The sequence below is a fragment of the Phyllostomus discolor genome, chromosome 3 (assembly GCF_004126475.2).
Source record: "Phyllostomus discolor isolate MPI-MPIP mPhyDis1 chromosome 3, mPhyDis1.pri.v3, whole genome shotgun sequence".
NCBI classification, from domain to species: domain Eukaryota; kingdom Metazoa; phylum Chordata; class Mammalia; order Chiroptera; family Phyllostomidae; genus Phyllostomus; species Phyllostomus discolor.
In genome coordinates, this window is record NC_040905.2 from 208113169 (window position 1) to 208138566 (window position 25398).

Genomic DNA, 25398 nt, shown 5'->3' on the forward strand with positions numbered 1-25398 from the left:
CTCACTCTTACCCATTTCCTTGTCTCTCTGGGATGCCTTTTATGTTATATTTTTCACACCAATTTCTCTCCAGTTGTATCTAATTTGGTATTTAACCCTTCCCATGAGTTATACATTTGAAATGGATCTGTATCTGCTGGTCTTCTCTGCTTATTTCTTCATGGGTTTTGTGTTTTTAAACTGTGAGTTCATATTCATTTGGAGGCCTGTCTGGGAATTCTTTGAAACCTGTTCTGACAGTGAGTTCTCCCAGTGAGGACTTGTGTTTGCTTTCCCCAAGTATCATAGGCACTATCTACCCAGGTCCGTCTGGATTTAAATGTTCAGTGTGTGGGGGTTTGGACCATGCAAACAGCATAGCCAGAATTTGGCTACATATCTACTAGGGAAATGTTTTACCTTCTCACCCAGAGCCAAGGCAGAGTGAGACAAATTTCCTTGCTGCCTGCCTCTGAAGGGAAGGTCCCCCCACCTCTAGTTTATCCTTCTCCTGAAGATATATTCCTTCTTGGTCCCAACCCGATGTTCCAATTTGGCTCTCATTCTGCCTGGCCCCAAGCAGATGCCCCTACAGCTGGTAGCAGCATCATTGTTTACCTACCTCAGCAGATCATTTTCTTTTCTTTTTAAAAGATTTTATTTTATTTATTTTTTTAGAGAAATGGGAAGGGAGGGAGAAGGAGGAGAGAAACATCAATGAGAGAGAGAAACATCGACCAGATGCCTCTTGCACAATCCCCAACCAGGGACTGAACCTGCAACCCAGGCATGTGCCCTGACCTGGAATCGATCCCCAAACTTTTGCTTTGTGGTATGACGCCCAACCAATTGAGCCACACCAGTCTGGGTTAGAGATGACTGTCAGAATAGCACATACACCACTTAATTGGCACGAATGCAGGTTGTACCTGTACACAACTCCTGTATATCAACTTTATCTAACCTCCTAGGCCTGTGTTTCTGTTTTCTTCCTGGCCTCAAATGACTTTTCTGACTTTCTCACACATTGATCTACGCATTTAAAAGGGTGTTTTCAATATTTCTCCTAGCAACTTGAATTCATTGCTGTGATATTTGCAGAATTATAGTCTACAATATGGCTAGAAATATAGTCCAAGTAAAAAGTTTATTAGGCTCACAACAAAACGTCCAGGGTTAAACAGTTCAAGCCCGGGAATGTGGCTTTAATGTCGTAGGAGACCTAGGGTCTCTCCAACTTCTGCTTCGAGGGCCTTAGCATTTCCTCGGCATATCTCTTGCACTCGATGGTGATTGAACTTCTAACTTCCACGTCTGCTTAGAGGCAGGAAGGAAATAAAAGCGGCAAAGCAGTAAAGGGGTATACTCAACTAGAAGTCCTAGTTGATCTGTAAAAACAAACCTTTTCCTCACTCAATGACTTCTACAATATTAAGCCCCCTCCCCCCACAGGCTGGTCACGTGACTAAGCCTAGCTCAGCTACCCAACTACCGGGCCCATGAGCATGAGATTTCCATGAATATTCTGGAACAGTAATGAGCCATTTCTTCTAGCTGGGATGAAGGTCCACCTGCCCTGAGATCCAAGGATCGCCTCAAGTACCTGCACAAAATGAGTTTTTTCCTAGGAGACCCAGCACAGCACCTGCCGCACAGAGGGTACTGGTCTTTCAATTAACATTTACGTGCCGAACGTTCTCTGAACGCAGAAACGGACCTGACCCGACCTCTGCTTGGCGAGCTGAGCGAAGTAGGTCAAAGTTTACAAAGGCGGTGGTCTCAAGGTCCCTAAGCTGCTGGACCTACTCAGGGCTACACTGCGCAGGCGCTGGATACCTCGCGGTGCTCGTGGACGTGTGTCACGCATGCGCGCAACGCTTTCTCCTGCAGACGCACCCGCGGAAGCACTGTCAGTTTCGGGGGGCGGCCCCGAGAAGCGTTTCCGGGGGCGGGAGGTACTGGCTGAGGCGGTCGCGGAGGCGACAGCTTGAACGGGCCTGGTTCCGGCCGCGGAAAGTGTCCCGGGCCGGCTATGTGAGCGCCAGCCCTTGGCAGGTACGGCCGGGTTAGACGCCGGGTGGTGCGGGGGGAGGGAGGGAAGCCAGCGGGGTCTGAGGGTCCCGGCGCGCGCGCCCCGGCGGCCCCTCCAGGCCCGTGCGGCGGACCCGGATGCTTAAACCGTGCGCGGGTGGTTAGAGTCCCGGCGCGCCAGGTCCCACTTCTGTGGTCTCCAGCCAGCCCGGGGCATGTACCGCGACACCGAGGCCCCTGAGGTAGCTTCTCGTCCAAGGTCACCCTGCGGTGGCCGACCTCGGGGGACCGGAGCGCTTAGAGATCCAGCCCCCGTCTGTCCGGCGGCCTTTCGCGACCGCCAGGTGGGCGCGGCTGGGCAGCCTCGGGTTCGAGCCTCGCCGGGAGAAAGGCTACGCCGGGACTTAGCTGAAACCTTCCTGTTTTCCTCCGTGTTTCACCTCTGTTGCTGTCTCGGTCACCTGTTGTCACCTGTCCTTTTTGCCTCTCAACTCGGTCCCTGTTAACTTTGTATTTGCCACTATGTGTCTCTCTGGAGCCCATCTCTGAGTATTTCAGTCTTCCCTTTATTTCTGTCTCAAGCTTGCTTTTGTGTCTCTTGACCGTGTGTTTCCCTCCTAGCTCTTATCCTCATTCATGGCCTTCGGTCCCTCTTCAGCCACCCATGCTTCTCTGACTTTGCCACTTCTGCCTTTTCTCTCTTGTTTTTGCCTCTCCTAACTGGGTTTACTTGGGCGAGGCGGGCAGGCCTGCCCAGACCTCTGAGCCACGGAAGGTGACTCATGACCCCTTGAAGCCTCCTGCAGTGGTGACGTTCTCAGTGACTGGGCCGTCGTCTGCCCTCGGCTCTGACAGGTGTCCGCCCCAGCCAAGTGTCAGGGGTCAGGAGCTCTTAGCCGGCAGATAGAAGCCATATCAGAGCCCAGGTAACTTCAGGAACCCTTGCCTCTTCTTACCCAGGGTTTTTCAGGCCTGCGCAGTTGCCTGCCTCCCCTTTGCTCCATCCACTTTCCCCAGGATGGTCTCCAGGGCGGTCTACAGCCAAAGGAAGGGTCAGTGTGAGACCCTCTGCTCTTGAGTCTCAAGGGACAGTAGCAGGATTTCTGGGAGAGCTGTATGCTTAGTTCTGAGATTGTCGGCACATACAGTTCAATTAGGAGAAATCTGGTAATTTGGGCTTCACAAAAGTGGAGAAATAAGTCAGGCACAAAAAGAACAAGTATTGTATGAGTCTGCTTATATGAGATATCTAATACTAGGCAAGTTCATGGAGAAAGAAAGTAGAATATAGTTTACCATATACTCTACTTGGCTGTTGTAAATAATGTTACAGTAAACATAAGGGCCGGGGGAGGAGGGAATGGAGGAGAACTGCTGTTTAATTGGACACTGGGTTTTAGTGTGGGACGATGCATTCCAGACATGGATGGTGGTGGTGGTTGCACCACATTGCGAATGTGCTAAATGCCACAAATTGTGCGCTTTAAAGTGGTTAAAATGGTCAGTTTTACGTTAAGTAGGTTTTACTACAATGCAAAAGAGTTGCTCATTGGAGACCCCTGGAACTAACCAGTTCTTTGAAAATGTGATTTTAGAAATTCACTCTGGAGCTTTTGGGAATAGTGTTTAGTTGAACCTACATTTATTGATACCTGCTCTCTTCACAGCCAGGATCCACAGGAGTTAAAAAATTTCAGTTAGAATCTTCCTCAAGTTTTGTACTTAACAGCAAGTTCCCGCCATGGCTCCCTTCCCTCCCTGTTTCTCGGGTTCAGGCAGGAATCTGCTGCATAAGCAGGAAATTTGAGGAACGTTTTGCTATTCACATGAAGAAAACTCACAGGGATGCAAAAATAGCTCTTTTACTGTAATAATGCAAAATTATGTATTATTTCTTATGTGTATTCTGGTGGGGCAGGCCTTTATTTTTTGCTCTCTTACTTAAGATAGGAGTTGGCCTGTAAGGTAGTTTATCAAACTTTCTTGTAAGATGTAGCAACTGAATTACTACTGTGCTGAATCCTAGATACCATCGGTTATCTTATTACCACCCAGGGGAGAGAAAACACCATTAATTAAGCTATGACATACGCTTTCTTATCATTTAGGCTTTTGAAAACTTTATTGGAAACATTTTTAGACTTACTTAGACATGTTAAGTGATGTGCTAATGCACATATAAAAAGAAAAATGAGTGAAATATGGTGAAAGTGTTCACTGTTAACATTCCTTCTCCTTCGAATGCTTTTCAGTCCAGAGCCGTGTGCGAGCTTTTCCACGGCGCCGCCCTTGTGCCCCCGGACACAGTGGTGAGGCCCTCAGGAACGCTCTGTCATTGTGTCCAGCAGTGACGACTGTTAAATTCCCACCCGGCCACCACAGCCTGATCTAAGAAGTTTGAAGATGAAAATGATACACTCGATATCATTTTCATGAGCTGTTTCTCTTTACAATATTTATATCTACCATAAGTACAGAAAGAGTTTTCTTACTTGTAATATATAGAGTAAAAGACTTTCCTCTTATTGTTGTGGTATGTAGTTAATCGTTCTCATGAAACAAGTGCCGTTCTGCCTCCTGCTTTCTTGACTGGAGCTGCTTCTCCCGAGTGCTAATGGGCACGGGAGGGCGCAGTCAAGAACATCTCCTTGGCTTCGCTGGAATGTAATGGCAGGATGACTGACCAGTTGGGGGTTGGTGGCTGGAACAATACCTTCTTTAAAAGAAATGCTGTTATTGCAGTATAGTTGGCATACAACATTGTATTAGTTCCAACATAACGACTTGACGTTTATAGACCTTAGGAGGTGATCACCAGCTCAGTCTGACAACCATCTGCCACCGTGCAGAGTTCCCACGGTATTTTGACCCTTCCCTGTGCTGTGTGCACTGCGTCTTCACGGCTGATGGACTTCACGTGGCCTGGAAGTCTGTACAGCTTGTTCCCCTTACCTCTTCCACCTACTCGCCATCCCCTCCCTCCGCTCTGGCGGTTGCCAGCTTGTTCTTTGTTCTATGAATCTGTTTTTGTTTTGTTTGTTCTTTTTTTTTTTTTTATATTCCACACATAAGTGAAATCGTATAGTACTTGCCTAACTATTTCAGTCAACATAATACCCTCTGGTTGCATCCATGTTGTCTCAATGGCAAGATTTCATTCTTTTTTAATTTCTGAGTAATATCTCATTGTGTACATACAGTGTAACCTCACCTGGGTTTCTTCACATCTTGGCTATTGTAAATAATGCTACAGCAAACAGAAGGGTGCATAATTCCTTTTTTGTTTAAATCTCAAATTGTTTATCACTATGGAATGTTTGTCCTGAAATTTTAAACCATTCAGCTGTGGCTTAAACTTTAAGGGAGATATGAGTCAAACTGTATAAAGTAAGTAGCTTGTAATTTTTAGAAAGCCTAAAATAGGTTTTACTAAGTTCTTTCTTTCTCTGAAGTATTCCAATTTAAGAAAATTTAGGGGTGCTGATTGATCATCGTCTAGAACCAAAACATTTTCCAAAGGGTGTTTTAACTCTGCAGTCACACAGGCATGGAGCCATGTGGGCTTCTGTGTTTGACAACTGTGTCGTGGCGATGTGGGTTGTCAGCACCAAAGGAAACTGAGTGAGAACTCACAGCATTCTTTACAACTTTTCTGTAAAGCTAACATTATCCCAACATTAAAAGTTTATTTAAAAACCACAGAGGCAGAAGCCAAGCAGGTGCAGAATAGACAATATTACCAAAAATGCCAATCCTGACCGGTCTTCTGCTGCTGCTCTCATTATTTGTTGGCCGGACACGTGGACACGGCGAACAGCACCAGCATCTCCTTTACTTTTTCCACATCATTTTTCCTTTCAGAGGTCAGTGTGATTTTCATTGGAGCAAAACTGAGGAGTGGGTGCCTTTTTCTCATTCATTCATACTGCTTTTTGATGACCAGTGCAGCTTTGCATTAGGTAAGTTATAAACTTGCTAAAAATACAATTTTAAAAATAATCTACCAGAATGGTTTCTCTTTCAGTAAAAGTAAGAATGTAGTTGCATTTCATTGCCTTAGGCCAGAAGTTTCTTGTACTTCTGAGGAGATACTAGAAGGCCAGTCACTGCCATACATTGTCCTGACTGAGCATTGAACTGGAGAGAAACGTTTCTGCTCAGTGGCTTTTTTTTTAACTTAGGAAAAGACTGGGTTTGGAGTTGCACTTCTGTTTGAACCCTGACATACCACTTCTTAGAGAAGCGACCTCGGGCAGGTCTTGTCACCTCCCTGGGCTTCCGTCTACTCCTCTTTGAAAGGAGTGTGACGGTACAGCGCCGTTGTGAGACCTGAGTTTATACAGTCTGCTTTGTAAACCGTAAAGCATTTCACTGAAAATTTTGGTAGGCAGGGTGTGTTGGCATTTTTGTGCACTTGTTCCAGTCCTTAGGTTTACTGAAGTAATACTTACTGTGTTAAAATGTGCCCTCTATAGTAAGCATGCAAATGACTGTGTGTTTCAGCCCCTGCGCCCTCCTTCAGGGACTGGTTGGGCACCGCGAGGTCCCACAGCTCACTGGCGCTCTTTCCCGCCTGCTCTTTTCTTTCCTCTGTGTTTTATTTTAAGTTGTCTCTGTTACTCTGCTTTCAAGTTCACTCATCTTTTCTCCTACATTGTTAATTCTGCTGTTACTCCCATCCGCTGTTTGTTGTGTTTTAATTGGAATTTCACCTGGGGTCTTTTTCCCCCCATCTATTTAATATGCTTAATTTTTCTCTATTGTCTTGAACATATGATCCACTAATTGCGTAAATCTGTCATTCTAGGTCTGTTTCTCTCAGTCGATTTTTTTCTCTCTTATTCGGTACATTTGTTTGTTTGTTTGTTGCATAATGGTGATTTTTAAATGGAGGCCAGACGGGACTTTTACCATGTTGGGTTCTGGATATTTTTCTGTGGTGTAAATATTCTCATGCTTGATTCTGGATCACAAGTTACGTGGAAATAGTTTGGTCCTTTTGAGGCTTATTTTTAAGCTTTATTTAGCGAGACCAGAACTGCATTTTACCTGGGGTTGATTTGTCCCCACTGCAGGACTTTTCTGAATACTTAAGGTTTTCTACTTAGGGAAGTTCTCTTCTACTAAACATTTTATTTGATTACTTCTTCTACTCAGTCGTTGTGTTCCTTCTCTCCAGGATACTAATTAGCCATCTGTCCTGGTAATCTTGATCTCCAGCCTCTGTTTTCCTGTTCTGTTATCTTCTCAGCTGCTGTTCTCATATTTCCGTCCTCCTCCTGAATTCCGATAGAAGTTCCCAAAGAGCCTTCCACATCACTGATTCCGTCTTCTGTAGCCGAAATGCTTCTTATTGCTCGTTTAAATTTCTGCTCTAGTGGTTTCCTTATACCTTTTCTTTAATTCAGTCTGTTCTTTTTTTACGTCATTCTGCTGTTTTTGTCTCATCTTTGCACTTTATTCATAGAGCCCATGTTTTCCCAAGTTGGTGGAAAACTGCGGCTTAAACATGCTATCTGAACTGTACTCTGTTTATCCCTTGCTGTTTTCTTTTTTGTGTTGGTAGAGTTTATTTACAGACCCCATTTACTTAAAAGAATAAAACCATGTTGATTTTATTCATTAATTTTTTTAGAGGGAAAAATTCTGCTGAGCTCTGACATGTTCTCCCTTTAGAGCAGATTGGTTTCGGTCCTTCACCACACCTGGGTGCTGTCGGCATCAGCACTCAGCTCTTGTGCAGACGGACAGCCTGGACCCTGCTGACACCGGGGCTTAGCATAAGTGGAACGGCTGGGGCCGGGGGCCAGGTCTCAGGGGCTCTCAGGAGAGCTTGAGCTCTGTGCACGATCTTCTGTGTTGGTACAGCAGTGACACCAGGGGCCTGCCTGAGTCTCTTTGGCCCAACTGGCAAATGATGGGCTGCCTTTGCCTTCCTCCTAGGCCGCTACTGAGCCCCGCCTTCTCATACCAAGTCTTTTTTTTTTTTTTTTTTTTTTTTTTTTTTTTAAAGAACTCGCTGCTTGGGCAACCTTTGGTATCCCAGTGCAGCCACCTCTGAATGTTGCCAATCTTGGGACGTGTCCCAAGGTCCACCCTCACTTTTCACTTACAGACCTTCCGAATGAGCAGTTACTAGTGATCCTCTGACACAGGTGCTGCTGCTGCTGTGCCGGGGTTACCTGGTGCAGCCGGTGGGTTGCAGGGGCAGGGTCTCCCTGCAGTCTGGCCCCATCCTGTCTGTGTCCTTAAGTAGAGTTTGTGGCATGTAGATGTCCTGGATCCCTAGTTTCTAGGACTCAAACCAATGTTTCTGTATTTCTTAGATTATTTTGGTTAGGATGTATAAAAGGGAAGAATTATAGGTTGCCCTCAGGCCTTCCCCTTAACCTGGTGACACAAACATTTATAGTGACAAGATACATAACTGCGGGGTACACTGGGTTCCCTCCCCCGAGTTCCTCCAGAGTTTGTAATTCTCCTGTGGTGCTTTTTAAAAAAAAAATCAGGATTTACCTTGAATAACACGGTTGTATGGGTGCTTTTTTATCTCCCCTACCACATTTTAGAGTCTGAAAGAGAGATGCCCTGATCATCTTAGAAATCCCTCACAGTACCTTGCATGTAGTATTTTATGTTGTCCTTAGTGAGTTAAAGGCTTTTCAACAATTGAAACAGCAACTATACTATTAATATAGATCTCAGCTACCTGTAACTTTGAAAATGTTACTTAGTAAATATTACTTACATAGCAGAAAACCCTTCAGGAGCTCAGGCTTTGCATGTCACTAAGATCAGGGTGTATGTAGAAATGCCACACTGACCCAGAATTATGGGCAGAGATCAGATACTTATTACATTGCAATTGACAAGGTTAAAAATGTTGGTATATGACTTCCAGTTTTTTAAATGTGTGGTAAAACATAGACGTGTCATTCAGTTTGCCATTTGAACCACTTTCAAGTGCACAGCTCAGAGGTGTTAATTACACTTGTGCAACCAGTGCCACTTTCTATTTCCAAAGCCCTTCCTCGCCCCGGACAGCAGCCCTGCCCGTGAGGCAACGCTCTGCTGAGTTCATGGCAACCTCTACTCTACTTGCTGTCTTTGTGAGCTCGCCCATTCTAGATATTTCACAGAGTGGAATCATACAACATTTGTGCTTCTGTGTCTGGCTTATCTGAGTTAATGTTTAACGTGGTTTTTGGCATAGTGTTTCAGTGTTCATCCACGTTGTGGCATGTATCAGAACTTCATTCCTTTTTGTTTGTGTTCTGTACATGTGTCTTGTAGGTATAATTGATTTATAATATTATTTGATACCTCTGTTTATTTATAGATCTGTCTGGTTGTGCTATCCATTACTGAAAGCAAGGTGTTGCAGTCTGCACCTGTTACTGTAGATATGTCTGTTTCCGTCTTCATTTCTGTCCATTTTTGCTTCATTGTACTTCTCTTGTTAGGTGTATATATGTGTTTATCATTGTTTTATCTTCTTAATAGAGTGAACCTTTTATCAGTATACAATGTATATTATCAGTCCTTCATTCTTGTAACTTTGTAACTTAAAATCAGTTTTGTCTGATGGTGATACAGGGGTGGACAAAAGTAGGCTTACAGTTGCTGGTGTGGGAAATAATACACTAGTTGATAAATAATATGAGAGCAAAGTCTGTGTTTCATCTACTCACAGCTGTAAACCTCCCTTTGCTCACCCCCGTGGAGCCGCTCCAGCTCTGTGTGGTAACTCTTTGCATGGAATATTTTTTCATCATTTTACTTTCAGCCTCTTTATGCCTCTATATCTGAGGTGAGTCTCTTATAGACAACATATAAATAAATTATGTTTTTTAATCCATTCTGCCAGTCTCTGCCTTTTAATTGGAAGGATTTACTTCTACCATTTAGCTATTTGTTTTCAGTAGATCTTGTATGTTTTTTGTTCCTTAGTTCTTCCATGACTGCCTTTTAAAAATACTTGTTTTTTTATTTTATTTTTTGTATTCCATTTTGATTCCCTTCTTTTTGTATATATTGTTAGTTATTTTCCTAGTAGTTACCTTGAGGTTTATAATCAACATTTTTTTTTAAGATTTATTTTTAGAGAGAAGGGAAGGGAAGGAGAGGGAGAGAAACATCAGTGTGTGATTGCCTCTCGCACCCCCTCTGGGGACCTGATTCACAACCCAGGCATGTGCCCTGACTGGTAATCAAACCAGTGACCTTTCAGTTTGCAGGTTGGCACTCAGTCCACCGAGTCACACCAGCCAGGGCTACGGTCAACATCTTAAACTTACAACAACCTAGTTTGACTAATTTGAACTTAGTTTTAATAGTGTGCAAACACTCTGCCTCTATACATCTCCCTCCCGCCCCCTTCATACTGTTATTGTCACAGATTACATCCTAATACATTGTGTGCCTATTAACACAGATTTAGAATTATGTGTTATTCATTTGCCTTTTAAGTCATAAAGAAAAAGAAGTTATAAACCAAAAGTATATTGGTTTCTGTATTTACCTATGTCGTTACCTTTTTCAGTTGTCTTTATTTCTTTACATGGCTTTGAATTATTGTCTTGTGTTCTTTTATCTCATCTTGAAGGACCTTTCCCTCATCATTTCTTACAGAGGAGGTCAAGGAGGTCTGTTGGTAACAACACCCTTGACTTTTGCTTATCTGGAAATGTCTTAATTTCTCCTTCATTCTTGATAGTTTCGCCAAATACAGAATTTTTGGTTGACAGATTTTTTCTTGTAGCATTTTAAATATGTCATACCACTGCCTTCTGGCCACCATGGTTTCTGATGAGAAATTAGCTGTCAGTCTTATTGAGAAGTCCCTTTATGTAGTGAGTCTCTTCTTGCACTCTCAAGATTATCCCTTATCTTTAGCTTTCTACTATTTGAAACATTGACTACAATGTTTCTCATGTGGATCTTTTTAACTTTATCCCGCTTGGAGTTTGTTGAGCTCTTCAGATGAGTAGATGTGTCTTTTATCAAACTTGGGAAGTTTTCAATCATTGTTTCTTTTAATACCTTTTCTGCCCTTTCTTCTTCTGAGACTCCCATGGTGTATATGTTGGTGTTTGTACATTTGATGGTGTCCCACAGAAATCACAGACTGTATTCCTTTTTCTTCACTCTTCTTTCTACTCCTCAGGCTGGATAATGTTACTTGCTTTATCTTTGAATTTTCTGATTTTTTTTTAATGTCAGCCTGCTTATATCTGCTATTGAACTCCTTTTGTGAATTTTTAATTTCAACTTGTATTTGTTTCCTAGGTCTACCATAACAAAATATCATAGACTAGGTGACTTAAATAACAGAATTATTTTTTCCCCACAATTCTGGAGGCTAGGAATCTGAGAGTGTGCCGTTGGAGGAGTTGGTTTCTCCTGAGCACTTCTTAGCTTGCAGATGGCCACTCTTTCACTGTCTTCACACTGTGCACACCCCTGAGGCCTCTCTGTGCGTCCAAGTTTCATTTCTTACAGAAAGGCCAGTCGGCTTGGATTAGGGCCCACCATATGGCCCTATTTTAACTTAATTACTTTTTAAAGTCCTTATGTCCCGGTATAGTCACATTCTGGGGTACTGGGGATTATAGGGCTTCAACATATGAATGGGGGTGGTGACAGTTCTGCCCATGACACACCTATTATACTTTCTAGCTCCAGAACGTCTGTTTGGTTCCTTTTTATGATTTCTAACTCTTCCTTGACATTATGCTCCCGATTTCCTTTAGTTCTCTGTCACATGCATTTTTGTTTTGTTTTGCTTTGCTTTGCTTTTGGGTTTTGATTTGCTTCTAGTGATTTGAATGTATACAAGATGATTGATTTAACATCTTTGACTAGTGATCCCAGTGTCTGGAATCCCTCAGAGATAGTCTCTGATTATTTTTTTTCCTGTGAATGTGCCATTATTTTCCTTTTTCTTTGTAATCTTCATAATTTTAGTTGAGAACTAGAACATTTTGAGTATTCTAATGTGGTAACTCTTGAAATAAGATTTTTCCCCTCCTAGGAGATTTCCTTTTTTCTTTGTTGAGGGCTCAGTTGCCTGTTATCATGGTGATTTTTCCAAACTATTTTTCAAAGTCTAGTATTTCTTTTTGCATGCAGTCACTGAAGTTGCTGTTGCTTTATCTATGTGATCAGCCTGTGGCTTGACAAAGATTTCCTTAAATGCTTTGACCCAGAGAAAAGGCAGGGGAAGTGTGTTTATTTGTTTTTAAATGTTATGATGGGTGCCTCTGGGGAAGCCACTGCAGCCTGAGGGGACAAACAGAGCTGTGGGGGTCTGCCAGAGTGGACAGGATGCAAAACCCCCCTATTTGTAGAGGATGTGATCCTTTTTGTCCACCCTGGCAACGTCCCCCAGGCTGTGGCAAGGCTGAGGAATGGGGATTGTAGCTGGTTTGGGTACAACACTGCTTTCTTAGCAAGGTTCACTAGCCTCACCCTTCACCCAGCATTGCCTTGGTTGCTGTAAGTGTCTGATCAGATTTCAGAGTTCCAAAATAGTTGATGCTGATCATTTTAACAACTCACTACTTTTTGTGGAGGGACTGACCTCTAGAGCTTCCTACTCCACCATTTTCTGTAACATGATTTATTTTTGTAGAACTGTTTTTAAAAGTCTGTTCTCGGCCATTTAAAATTCTACAGCACATACTTGAAATCTTGAAGAAAAGATGGATATTCAATAATAGTGTTGAAAAAGTAGGCTAACCATTTTAGAGGGGGAAGGGCTGGATTTCAGTGTTACTCTTTATGCCAAAGTAAACTCTTTGTATATTACAGGTTTAAGTGCTTTTTTAAAATATGTACCAGGGAAAAAACTAAATGATTCTTTTTACTTTTTAAAAAATAAACCTTGGAGTTGGGAATGCCTTTGTATATCTAACACAAAGCCCTGAAGCCATAAAAGATGGACTGGTTTAATAAATTTCCAAGTTAATTTCCAAGTTAATTTCCTGAATTTACCAAAAAACAACAAATCAATGAGATGAATTGCCCAATTTATTTGAGCAAAGGATATGACTGATAATTTATAGGAAAAAACAAATGCCTTGTAGACATGAGCAAAGAGTACCTTATTCATAATTAAAGAAACATTGGTCAGCCCTGGCCAGTGTGGCTCAGTTGGTTGGAGCCTTGTCCCGTAGCTGACAGGCTCAGTTCCCAGTCCGGGCGTGCACTGGAGGCAGTCGATGCTTCTCTCTTGCACTGGTGTTTCTCCCTTCCTGTCTGTCTGAAAGCAGTGAGAAAATGTCTTCGGGTGAGAATAAAAGAAAAAAAGAAGACAAAAAAGAAATGTTGGTCAAAACAATAGTGAATCATGGATTATTCATTTAGGTGGTTTGCAAATTTTTGTTTTCTCATTTGGTAACATCCAATGTTGGTAAGAGTGTGCAGGAGTAGACACTGTCATTGCTGTTGGTAGGAGTATGACTCACTGCAGCCTTTCTGGAAAGTGCTTTGGTAATACATACCAGAATGTCTAATGCATGGCCCTTTGACCCAGCAATTCCACTGGTAGAGATTAATCTATAGATATTTACACAGATGTCCATTGTAGCATTGCTCGTAATTTCAAAAACTTGGACAATTACAATTCTGTAAGAAGAGAACTGCTTAAGTTATGATATGTCCATACAACAGGAAACTATATAGCCATTTGAACAGAATGAGTTAGCTCTTTTTGTGCTAATTTGGTGTCTTAGTCCATTTGCGATACTGTAACAAAATATCACAGACTGGGTGGCTTAGAAACAGACATTTTATTCCACAGACTCCATTTTATTCCGGAGTCTGGGAAGTCCAAGGTCAAGGGGCCAGAAGATTCAGTGTCTGGTGAGGGCATCACTTCTGGGTTCTCAGATAGAAGTCCCTGTCCTCTCAAGGAATTCTGTGGTGTCTCTTTTATAAGGGAACTAATCCCATTCTTGAGAACTCTGCCCTCATGACCTCAAAACCTCCCCAAGGCCCCACCTCCAATACCATCCCATTGGGGGAATAGGTTTCAACATAAGTTTTGGGAGAAGCATTCAGTCTGCAGCATGTTGGAAGATCTGCCAGGCATCTTAAGTGACAAAAGCTAAGTACAGAATAAAAAGTAGTTAATGAGCCTGTTTGGGTAGGGATTTTTAAAGGACATACGTGATTTATTCTGATACATGCACAAAGATGAGGGTGACTAGGACCAAACGGTGAAGGGTTTTTTTTACAGCTTTCTGTTGTTTTTTTTACATGTTTGTATTAGCCCCTCTCCTCCTTTTTTCCAAAAAACTAAAAACAAAACTCTGCAATGCAGAGGTCTAGCAGAGATTCTGTTTACCCAGATGTAGTTCTTAACATTTGCATCCCTCTGGTCTATGCATTCATACGGTTTTCTTTCCTTTTTGAAAATGCCAACATCTACATGGTTGTTTCCCCATCTTTCTTTGTTTTAAATTATGATAAAATATTTTCAGAGATGTAAACCGTAAGTTAGTACTTCATTCTAAAAACACTGCCTTACCTCTTAAAATTATTAATAACTAATTTGGTCTTTTGACATTTTCTTAAGAGGAGGCAGAATGATAAAACAGGACAAACAGCCTAGGTTTTGGAGTCATAGAAACCTAGGTTCAAGTCCTATCTTAATCAAAACGAGCTTTCATTTTAACCTTGGTAGAACTGCTTGAAACTCCTGAACTTGAGAATATCAATCCCTATATGTGCAGGATTCTTGTAAAGATTAAGCGAAAAAAGATGAACAGCAGTCTCTGGTATGTACTAATTACTCAAGAAACATTAGTTTCTTCTCTTGGCATCTCTCCCTGTCTCTCAAAGAGGACTTGCAGTCTTTGGGTTGTCTGGTTCTTTTTATCTTCGGCTTTTATCTCATACCTGGCATTTAGCAACATTTAGACATAGATGAGGGCTAGATGACACGTCTGCTGGGTTTTCTGGTTTGTTTCCACGTACTGTGGGATTATGGGGCGCGCACAGCATCTCCATCAAAGTGCCTCTTGTTCGTCGCTGTTAGAAATCATCTCTGGTGCCTGACTTACCCAACAAAATACACTTGCAGTAACATCGCAGTTAATCTCTTACTGTTCGCTGTAACTTTATCTTTGGTCTGTCACTGATTTAACAATTTGAAGACCAGCAGGTAAAAGGAACACCTTGCCTTGCCATTTCGTTTGTTTCAGAGGATTGGAGAGCCCCCAAAGGGCCAAAATTCCGACAGCACTGGAGAAGCTCACACTGCCGGGGCCTTAGCCTGTTTACCCTGTGGTGCAGCGGAGCACAGGCACGGTCCTTCTGGCCTGGCCACTGCAGCCGCCTCGCCCGTTGCCGCCTCGCTGGAGCCTAGCCTGGTGGTCTCCTTCCATTGCCTCGGAGTTGCAGAGCTCATTCCCGCCGCGGAGGCTTTGCGTGTTCCCTTCCTTCTGCCCACAATTCCATCTGCACTCCGACTTGGAAATCTGGGTTGAATCTGAGGCCTCTTAAAAATTCTATCATTTTGATACATGCCATGTTTGTTTTGACTAAAAGTAGTTTGATTTACTTACGGGATTTGTGTAGGTTGCAAATCTAATCTCTGTGGGTTGTATTCTCTCACTCCCAAATCAAGAGTTAATGCCATGAAGGGTGGTGGGTGGTTCCTGCCGTTGGCACACATCATACCTGCAAGCCTCGCTCTGGGCAATGAAGGCTCCACCCCCCAGTGTCCACAGGCCAGGGCACGTGGAACTATGGAACCTGCCTTAGTTATCTCAGTGATCAGTAGGTTGCTCTTTGGGCTGAAATCAGTACTAATTTTTCTTTCTTTTGTAGCACTGAACAAGATTTGTGATGAAATGGAGCCTGGAACAAACTCTTTTCGAGTAGAATTTCCTGATTTTTCCAGCACCATTTTGCAGAAACTGAACCAGCAGCGCCAGCAAGGACAATTATGTGATGTCTCCATTGTCGTGCAAGGCCACATCTTCCGGGCACACAAAGCTGTTCTTGCCGCCAGTTCGCCCTACTTTTGTGACCAGGTGCTCCTGAAGAACAGCAGGAGGATTGTTTTGCCTGATGTGATGAACCCAAGAGTATTTGAGAACATTCTCCTGTCTAGTTATACGGGACGTCTCGTAATGCCCGCTCCAGAAATTGTTAGTTACTTAACAGCAGCGAGCTTCCTCCAGATGTGGCATGTGGTAGACAAATGCACGGAGGTTTTAGAGGGAAACCCCACAGTCCTTTGTCAAAAGCTAAATCACAGCAGCGACCACCAGTCTCCAAGCAGCAGTAGTTACAATGGCCTGGTAGAGAGCTTTGAGTTGGGCACTGGGAGCCACGCCGACTTTCCCAAATCCCAAGAACTGAGGGATGGAGAGAATGAAGAGGAGAGCACCAAAGACGAGCTGTCATCTCAGCTCACTGAGCATGAATACCTCCCCAGCAACTCGTCCACAGAGCATGACCGGCTGAGCACTGAAATGACAAGCCAGGACGGGGAGGAAGGGGCCAGCGACAGTGCCGAGTTCCACTACACCCGGCCCCTGTACAGCAAGCCCAGCATAATGGCTCACAAACGCTGGATCCACGTGAAGCCCGAGCGCTTTGAGCAGGCCTGCGAGGGCATGGACGTGCACGCGCCCTATGATGAGCACCAGGTCACGGAGTCCATCAATACCATGCAGACAGAGCACGCCGTCCAGCCTTCGGGAGTGGAGGAAGACTTCCACATCGTGGAGAAAAAAGTGGAAGCAGAGTTTGATGAACAGGCCGATGAAAGCAATTACGACGAGCAGGTGGATTTCTATGGCTCTTCCATGGAGGAGTTTTCTGGAGAGAGGTCGGAGGGAAATCTGGTTGGGCACAGACAGGAGGCTGCCCTGGCAGCAGGCTACAGCGAGAATATTGAAATGGTAACAGGGATTAAAGAAGAAGCTTCCCACTTAGGATTCTCAGCCACCGACAAGCTGTACCCTTGTCAGTGTGGGAAAAGTTTCACGCACAAGAGTCAGAGAGATCGACACATGAGCATGCACCTCGGTCTTCGGCCGTATGGCTGTGGCGTCTGTGGGAAGAAGTTCAAGATGAAGCACCACCTCGTGGGCCACATGAAGATTCACACAGGCATCAAGCCGTATGAGTGTAATATCTGTGCAAAGAGATTCATGTGGAGGGACAGTTTCCACAGGCATGTGACTTCTTGTACCAAGTCTTATGAAGCTGCAAAGGCTGAACAGAATACGACTGAGGCTAACTAAAAATAGTATCCGGCCCTTGAGTGGCAGGCACAAAAATAAACGATGGTAATTATGCAAATCTGGGCACAGATGATGTGTGCTACTTGCTATTATGAGAGAAGCTTAAAAAAAATGGGAGATATTTCTGAAAGACCAGTTCTAAGTAGGCCAATTAAAAAATCTAATTCCTCAGATTTGTATGTTCCAGCCCAGGCCTGCAGTAGGTAAAGGGGGTAAGTTAGCCCACCTCCCAGCTGACCAGGTACACCTTCAGGCCTGTTGTGATGAGGCAGGTGGACTTGGCGATAGAGATTCCTGCCCTTGGAACTGGACTCTGGCCAGCCCACCAGTCCCGCTTCAGGTGGTAGCAGTGTCTGATCACTCATTATTACAAGGTCATGTTGGAATTTTATTTTGCTCTTACTATAGAAACTTAGGTAATGTGGATTTGTTTTGGTAGCTGCTTTACTGAATGACATGCTACTTACATAAAAGCTACAAATAATGTGATGCCTAGGATGCAAAACTGATTAACAGAGCTCTCGTCTGGCTTTATTCTTTCTAAAAGGCTATTTCAACTAAAACTAGGGAAATGTTAAGGAGGTGACAGGCTAAAGTATGAAGGGATTTATGGTACAAGTTTCAGTTTCTGTAAGATGCCACTGTTGCAGTGTGTTTCAGACTCTTGATAAGGCCAAGTTTTGTGTTTCAGTGCTAACACTTAGTTTGAACAGTCGGATCTAATTGTAATTCTCCCATGTGCCCGAGATGGGTATTTCTCATTGGTTTGCTGTCCCGAATCCTCTCTGTTTGTTTATAGCGTCCACACAGTGGGACCTGCTCTGTGGCTAGGAGATGTCTAGCCTGCTGTGACTGACCACGGTACCATTGGCCGCTGTAGCCACTTTGCTCTATCTTAGATTCCGGTGCTTCCCAAAGAGGTCAGTCAGTGACCGCGGTTAGTGGGAAGGAGCCAAAAGTCACGCCTAAGAATTGCCTGTGAATTGCAAGAGCTAGTAGAGTGCTACAGTGACACTCCAACCCGACCGTCAGAGTGAGGAGTTGCCGAGCAGAGAGTTTCGAGCGGCAGGTCGTATTGGAGGGGGCAGAAACTGCACAAGGAAGGAGGAGTCTTGGAAATACTTTGGTAGGGGAGATGTTTATTCTCCTGGAGGGCATGCTGAGCTAATACTGCCAGTTCTTTTAGGAGCTCTGGAATGTGTTTTAAAAGGAGGGAAAGGAAGAGTCCTAATTTTAGAAAGTAGTCTACAGACTCATGCCCCCAAATCACAGATAAAGCTGCATAAATTTGCAAGTCCACATAGGTATACCTACTAAAAACAATAAGGTGAGCAGCTATTCTGAGACCTCTCCCGCCGACCAGCCAGGTGTTGCAGGGTAAGAGCAGCACCCGCTCAGGATGCTTTTACGCCCTGGAGTACACCTGCAGCTGTCCCCGGGGCAGGCCGGGTGCTACTCTGTGTCATCTTTTCCACAAACTTACTGGTCTGTTACTTCCAAGTGGAAACTTTTTTTCCTGAAAATAAAAATAACTTTTCTTGGATTTGGAACGAAATTTTGTTTCGAAAGTTTGGTTTTTCTCTAATGTGATAGACATTGCTGGCAATGGCCGCTGGTCCTTAAGCTCCTGCACCAGGTGTCGACTCGTTGAATGTTGTCTGCAAGGGGAGAGGACTGTTTCCCGGTTAGCTCTTGTAATCACGGAGGCGAAACAGGGATCTACTCATGAACACTGTATCATTCTCGATATATAAAAAAAGCACTTTGTATTTAAAAACTTTATTATAAATATATATATATATATATATATATAGACTTTTTAACTTAGAAACTAGATATTACCTCTTGGTTGTTTCCACATTACTAGCCTCTTCTCTTAGTGTCGAAACTTTACCCGTCGACAGCCCCTGCTCCCCGTGCCGGACAGAGCGGCTGTGCAGTCGAGCCCACCGGCTCCTCCTCTCTTTCTCATGTTGGAAGCCAGTGGGTTTCAGATGTGGTCCTAGCCACTGAGTGTGAGGAGAAAGTCTTTTATGTTACTCCTAATGTCAGTGCTAAGGCAGTGAAGCCATTTTGTTCTGCCAAAAACTGATGACCCTCTTCCATGGTATCAGCAAACCGTTTTCTGCCCGTTTGGAAGGTGTGACACCCTGTTCCCCATTACAGATTCTATTCAAGTGAGCATGGAGACGTTTGAGAAGGGTCCCGGAGGTAAAATTAAAATATTGTGGGGAAATGTTGGTCCTCCAGTCATGCCGCAGCCAGCCAGCGCCCTTGTTGCGACGAAGCGCTCCTGTTCGTCCCCGCGTGGGGTGCGGCCCCCGGGCGGCAGTTGCGGAGGCAGCCGGCTGTGCGGGACCGTCCGTCACGCGCCGTGAGAGCAGATGTGTCTTTTGTGGAAACCCTCATGTGCACAGCATCTGCCGAATGTAGGAGTTAAGGTCTGGAGTTCTTCACATCTGCAGTTTTAAGTTTCTCATGGTAGTTGGGGTTTCCATGGAAATTGGGGTTGTCCATTGGGTCAGCCAGGCCTTGTGAGACGCTGGGCACCTGAACTGCGGGCCGCGGCAGAGACATGGGGAAGGGGGTTGCCTTAGTCTGGATGTTGAAAGTGGATGTTTATAAACTCTGCGTGTTCAGAGTAGGAGATTATACTGTATTACTACCTTTTTTCCCTGCCTGCCCTGGGGCGGATAGTCGGTCTCCTTCGCCTCAATACAGCTTTAGAAAATCTGTCCTTCCAAAGTTTGGATGGTTGTGGGTGACACTTTTCAAACAGCCTTTCAGGGATCCTGTCAGTGGCCTGCCACCAAGGTATTCGTCCTCTACTTTGAGTCTTAACTGTGGTTTTTCTCTACTCCCAGTGGGAAAGGGCTTCGCGGCACCACCGATGTTAATATTAGAACTTATACAATGCCTTTAATCCTAGATACAGACATTACGTCATCCACTTGGTACAGCAGGTACCACTGTCCGAGGAAGGGCCGCGACGGCCTTTCCCAGGTACTGAGGGTACCCTCAGGTGCTCCCAGCCCCGCCTGTTGATTCTGATTTCAAGTCTCGCCTTCCTCCAGTCTCTTCTTCTGGCCACACCTTTCAGAGAGCCTGCCAGAAGGCTCTCGTCTGTGCCAGAGGGCTTTTGCTGAACCGAGCTGACTTCTGACTGTGTGGGAAAGCTGCTGAGTCGCAGCGGCTCCTTCCTGCAGAGGCACGCGCCTCCCCAGGCCGCTGCTGCGGAGAGGGAGCCGAGGCTGAGCTGTGCTTTCCCCCACCCCGGGGTGGGGGCGCGGGTGGGGGTTTGCTACGGTCCTCTGGTCGCTGAGGCCGCCAGGACTCCGTCACACCAAATCCAGGCGTTTGCTTTTGAAAGGTCTCTGATAATTTAGGAATGCTGGAAACTGAGCAACATATTACCCTCCCCCACCCCCCAGCCCTCTCTGTGCCACACTTAATTTTGTGATTTAGGTTGCTTTCATGGGTGACTAACTTTGTTCAGTGAAACCAGGGTTTGTTTGAGTTTTTTCTTTGCTACTTAATATATTTAAAGGTACATGTCTCTTATTTTAGATCTCTACTGATAGTACTCTATGGGAAGATGCTGGAACACATTTTGCAAATGTGACTTTTTTTTTTTTTTTTAGTTTTGCTTGAAGCCTGTGTCACAATGTCAGTTGCTGCTGCCTTCTTTCCTTTTATGAGGTTCCCAATGTTTCTTCCAGAAAATTACTTTATTTATGCAAGTCAGGTGACGCTTAGATCACAAAACCATTTGATGATAAACAGATTATCACTAGGTGCATATCTTATTGATTTTGTGAAATGTTATGCCTGTGTTGCAAAAGTTGAATAGTTTTGTCTTTATATATTGCTGTCTTCAGTGTACAGCATGGTTTTACTTAATTGAATGTTACTGTTTAATATTTTCTTCTTATAGAAGAGACCATGCCCTTTTGTATGACATGTTTTAATAAATGTTATCTGTCAACTTTGTAAAAGTTTTTTCACTCTGGGTAAATGAAACATGTCTTTGTTTTCATTCTGGCTTTGCCACCTGAGAATAAAAGTTATATTGTGGCCTTTTGATAGTAAATGCCAAACGGACAGTCGGATCAAATAGACAGGGAGGCCCGCTGGCCACGCCAGGCACTTACGACGGTCATCTCCTTTTCAGCCCCCACCAGCCCCCTCGCGCGTTGCAGTGTGCGGCAGAGTCCCTGTTTGTCCCCCGTAGGTCCCCTCCCTCCCCGTGCTGCCTCGTCCTGGAGTCCGGCCCCTGGTCAGGACCCACCGGACACGCCAGGAGGAGCCTGGCGTGGGAGAGGAGGGAAGCTGGGGAGCCACTGCCCTGGCTCCTTCCCCCCCAGGTGTGTGTGGACGGTGGCTGGGCCCCTCTGCCGCGGGCGACAGAGCGCCTGCCAGGCAGCTGCAGGGTTTGGGAACCACTCCCTCCGCTTGTCGTTTCCAGCCGAGGATTGGCGTGGGCTCCCTGTTCCGCCAGGCTTCGGCGGGAGTCGGCAGCCCGGCCCACACCCTTCGTCAGCGATCCCTGATCCCTGCGAGAAGCCCTCCTTGGTCACCCCGGCCGAGGAAGCCCTTTGCTTCACACCAGGACGCTGGCGGACGCCCTCAGTGTGCCCGTGTCACCCTGAACCTGCCGCGGCTCAAGGGAAGGCAGGTGCGCTACCAGCGGCGGCGTGGCAGCCGGGGAGTGGCGCTGGGGTCCGGGTGCGGGCCTTCGTGGCTGCCGCACGTGGGCGGCTTTTTCCACTGCTCTGTATGTAACCCTCCGTGCTCTTTAGGTGGGTCCCCGCCTCCCCTCACCTGGCCTTTCCTCTGTCACCCCCACCCCCCGAGAAGAAACCCTCCAGAACAGCAGCAGTGCCCTTTAAAAGTGCCGCAGGCACCGAGGGCCCCACATATTTCCTAACAACAGCTCATTACCAGAGACACTGCTTGTTTTAGACCAAACTTAACCATCTTCCCACACAAACCTTCTGTCACCACTGTTTGTTGTCAGGTCCCCCCCACCCCCCGCCCGCATTGCTGGTTTTGAAGCCAACTACAGATTGCCTGAGCTAGCTCAGCCGTTCTGTGTGTGTGATGAAGTCCAGCAGAACCATTTCTAGCCGCCACCCCCTTCTTTTGAGATGGAGCTTGTCCATCCAAGGGCACAACGTCCCTGTGGCAGGTGACCCTTCTGACCCCAGCTTTCACCCCTCCTGGGGACCCTGCTGAGGCCCCTGGGGACTGGCAGTCCAACCCACCTGGGGGACAGGTTTTTGTACATGGCTCCTGCAGGCCCAGGGCCCCTGGGGTGAGGAGGAGAAGCACAGTGCTCCTTGCGGGGAGACGGGGAAAGGAGAGGCGGCTCCCTCGTGTTGGGGAGCAGAAGCGGGGTGGGAGGCGAGGGGGTGTCACCCAGATGAAGCACATGACACCTGTGCGGTTTATTTAGATCCCCCGTCAATTCAGGGGCGGCTTCCCACCACGCCGCCGGAGCACGCATCTCCTGGGGCCCGGGCCTCTCGGAGGGCGCGAGGCTCTGGAACTCGCCCACAGTGGATGGATCAGTTAGCAGGTCCGCAGCGGGAGATGAGGTGAGCTTGACCTGGATGTACCAGTCACGCATTCTCTGGTGAATGATTTTAAGTATGTTCTCCCTCGGCGCAATATGCAGGAGAGAACGCGGTGCCCTTTCCACTCTGCCCTGTGCCCTTTTGAAAGGAACTTGGACGGCGCTCTGGGTTTGGACTCCAGTAAGTGAGCTCGGGCAGGAGTGGCGTTGTTGTCCCTTCTCGAGAAACCAGGAGGAGAGTGAGGATGGGGAGGGACATCTCATCGGCTTTTTCTGAACTGGTTTGGCTAGTTTGAATCAAAACCAAACATTTGATTTTATAATCTTCCACCCCTTTCTTGTACCAGTGTACGTAGCCCGATGCAATTACAGGATAATCGCAGCTGTCCTTTGAGGGCGTGTGCGGGCTCTATAAAACCCAGGTAATTTATGAGCAATATTGTAGGTAAATATGTATTATTAAAAAACTGGCTTTTTAAGACTCTAATGATTATGAGTTCTGGTTTTTTCTTCTTCGTATTCCAAAATAAGAAACAAGTACTGAAGCCATTAAATGTATTTATAACTTAATAAGACACCAGTGAGTCCCCAGAGCATACTGGCCTGCCTAATGGAACAGCTAACCTGTATTAATGGGAGCGAAAGGCTGCTTCGAGAACTGCCCCAGCCTTGTTGCTCTGGCGTCGGCGATGCTGTGAGAAATCTCACTGTTAGGGTTTGCTGAAAAGATTCTCAGCTGCACGGCAGCTCCCTCACGGTGGATGGATGCCAAATCAGTAAAAGCTGCTAAAACTCCTGCAGGGTCTGGCTTAGTACAAATTGTAGGGTTTTAAATGACAGCAGTGACCTTGAACCAAGCTAGAAAGCGTTGATTTTTTACCACATTTATATAGTATGAAATATCTCTGCCTGCTCACAAGAATGAAGATCCGGAGAGTTTTTCTTGGAGCTTTTTTTTTTTTTTTCTTTCTGCAGTTCTGTGTACTCACTGGGCTCCGCACACCCGTTCAACCCACTGAACGTCATACCACTTTAATGGGTGTAAGGAGAACTGCGGTTATGGGCTGAAAGTAACAGGTATCAGTGAAGGTTTTGTCACGTGTTTAGCATGCGCTAAGTTCTTTACTTGCATTAACTCATTCATTCCTCATACCAGTTCCTTGAGGGAGACTTTTGTCCCAGGCTGCCTCACAGAGCAGGAGAGGATGACAGTTCCCGTTCTGCTGGGGAGAGGTGGTTTGGTTTGGGTTTTTTCTGCTTCAGGGAAACCCCTCCCTCAGCCCTCTTGCCCGGATCAGCAGGGATGCCTGTACCGGAAGGTGACATTGCACAGGTAGTGGTCCCTCTCCACCTGCGGGGCCCTGAGCGTGCCTTCAGGTGCTGGGAGCACGGCCCGGGCCGGATTGGCCTTCTGGGGCTGTGAGGATCTGATGGGTGACTCACCAGCAGCCCCCAGGTTGTTGCATTTCACTCTCTTTGGAGAAATACTGTTCTGTCCAGATCCGGTTCCAGGCCTGGCCTCAGCAGCTAACTCTGCTTGAACTCCTTGGGCTCAGAAAATACATGTAGAAGTTAAACCCAGGAATGGAGAGTCCACTGACTTTCAAACTGGCAGAAAGGTTCCCATCAAGGCCCACTCTGAGGAATGGGCAGGCAAAAGGAGCATAGATTCCCCCACCCCTTCTGACCAGAGCAGCTTTAATTTCACGTGGTGCAGCCGACCCGCTGCTCACTCCTTCGTGGAGCGGAGCTGACATTTACTCCGTCCCTTGTGTTCCGCACTGTTCTAAGCCCCTGCCGTGGATTAACTCTTCACCCTCACAGCAGTCCTGCAAGGTAGGTGAGTGCCATTCCCATCTGTCGGGAGGACTGACAGCAGAGGCGGGATTTGAACCCAGGCAGCCCGAGTCCTGGGCTCCCCTGAGCTACATGCTCTCTCCTACTTCCTGGTAACTTGCCTGCGCCAGGGTTCAGAACCTCCAGAGGAAACCCCGCTCTGCCTGCTCTTGCCCTGGGTGTTAAAGTTCAGACATAAATAATCCAGAGAGGGGTCTGAAGGCCAAGGGCTTATCAGGGCCCCCCGACCACTGCTGTGGGGTTTATCTCCCGGAGGCTGTGGCTCTTGGCACTGGCAGCCCCCGCTTATCTCTGGGTTGGTGGGCTGTGTTCCTGTCACCCTCTGGGGCAGCCGCTTCCTCACAACAGCCTCCACTCTAATGTGGTCTCCCACCACTGGATGGCCCCCAAGCCCTCCGCCTTCCTAAGCAGATCTAATCCTGTCGCCTCCCACGATCCACCTGACAGCATCTTAGCTCCTTAGCTTAGGATCGGGCCCCACCACCACATAGCCTACCTGTTCATTTCTGCTTGCCGGTCCCCACTCGGGCCCTGGCCGCTCTCCTGGGACTTCCCTTGGTCCTCACGTGGACGATTTTCCCCCCTTGAACACTCTTCTCTTTCGTCCACCCCTCCCTCGCCTTTGTCATCTTGGAAAACTCCTTTTTACTGTTCCAGGCTCTGCAAAAATATTCCCTTGAGTGCCTTCCCTCA

The 25398-nt window shown here is 46.0% G+C and overlaps 1 protein-coding gene across 2 annotated transcripts; it reads left to right on the forward strand.

Annotated features, from left to right (window-relative positions):
• The first annotated feature begins 1849 nt into the window (after positions 1-1849).
• ZBTB43 (zinc finger and BTB domain containing 43) lies at positions 1850-21268 on the forward strand. Of its 2 annotated transcripts, XM_036022243.1 has the most exons (3): positions 1890-2034; positions 5872-5969; positions 15847-21268. In XM_036022243.1, the coding sequence occupies exon 3, from the start codon at positions 15870-15872 to the stop codon at positions 17271-17273; it is 1404 nt and encodes a 467-aa protein (XP_035878136.1). In that variant the 5' UTR covers positions 1890-2034; positions 5872-5969; positions 15847-15869; the 3' UTR covers positions 17274-21268. The 2 variants fall into 2 exon arrangements, with proteins under 2 accessions (XP_028373039.1, XP_035878136.1); XM_028517238.2 differs by lacking the exon at positions 5872-5969 and having other exon boundaries at positions 1850-2034.
• Positions 21269-25398: the final 4130 nt, after the last annotated feature.

Excerpts from the sequence above, each read along its gene's own strand:
- ZBTB43 (XM_028517238.2), top strand. The coding sequence starts at position 15,870 with ATGGAGCCTGGAACAAACTCTTTTCGAGTAGAATTTCCTGATTTTTCC.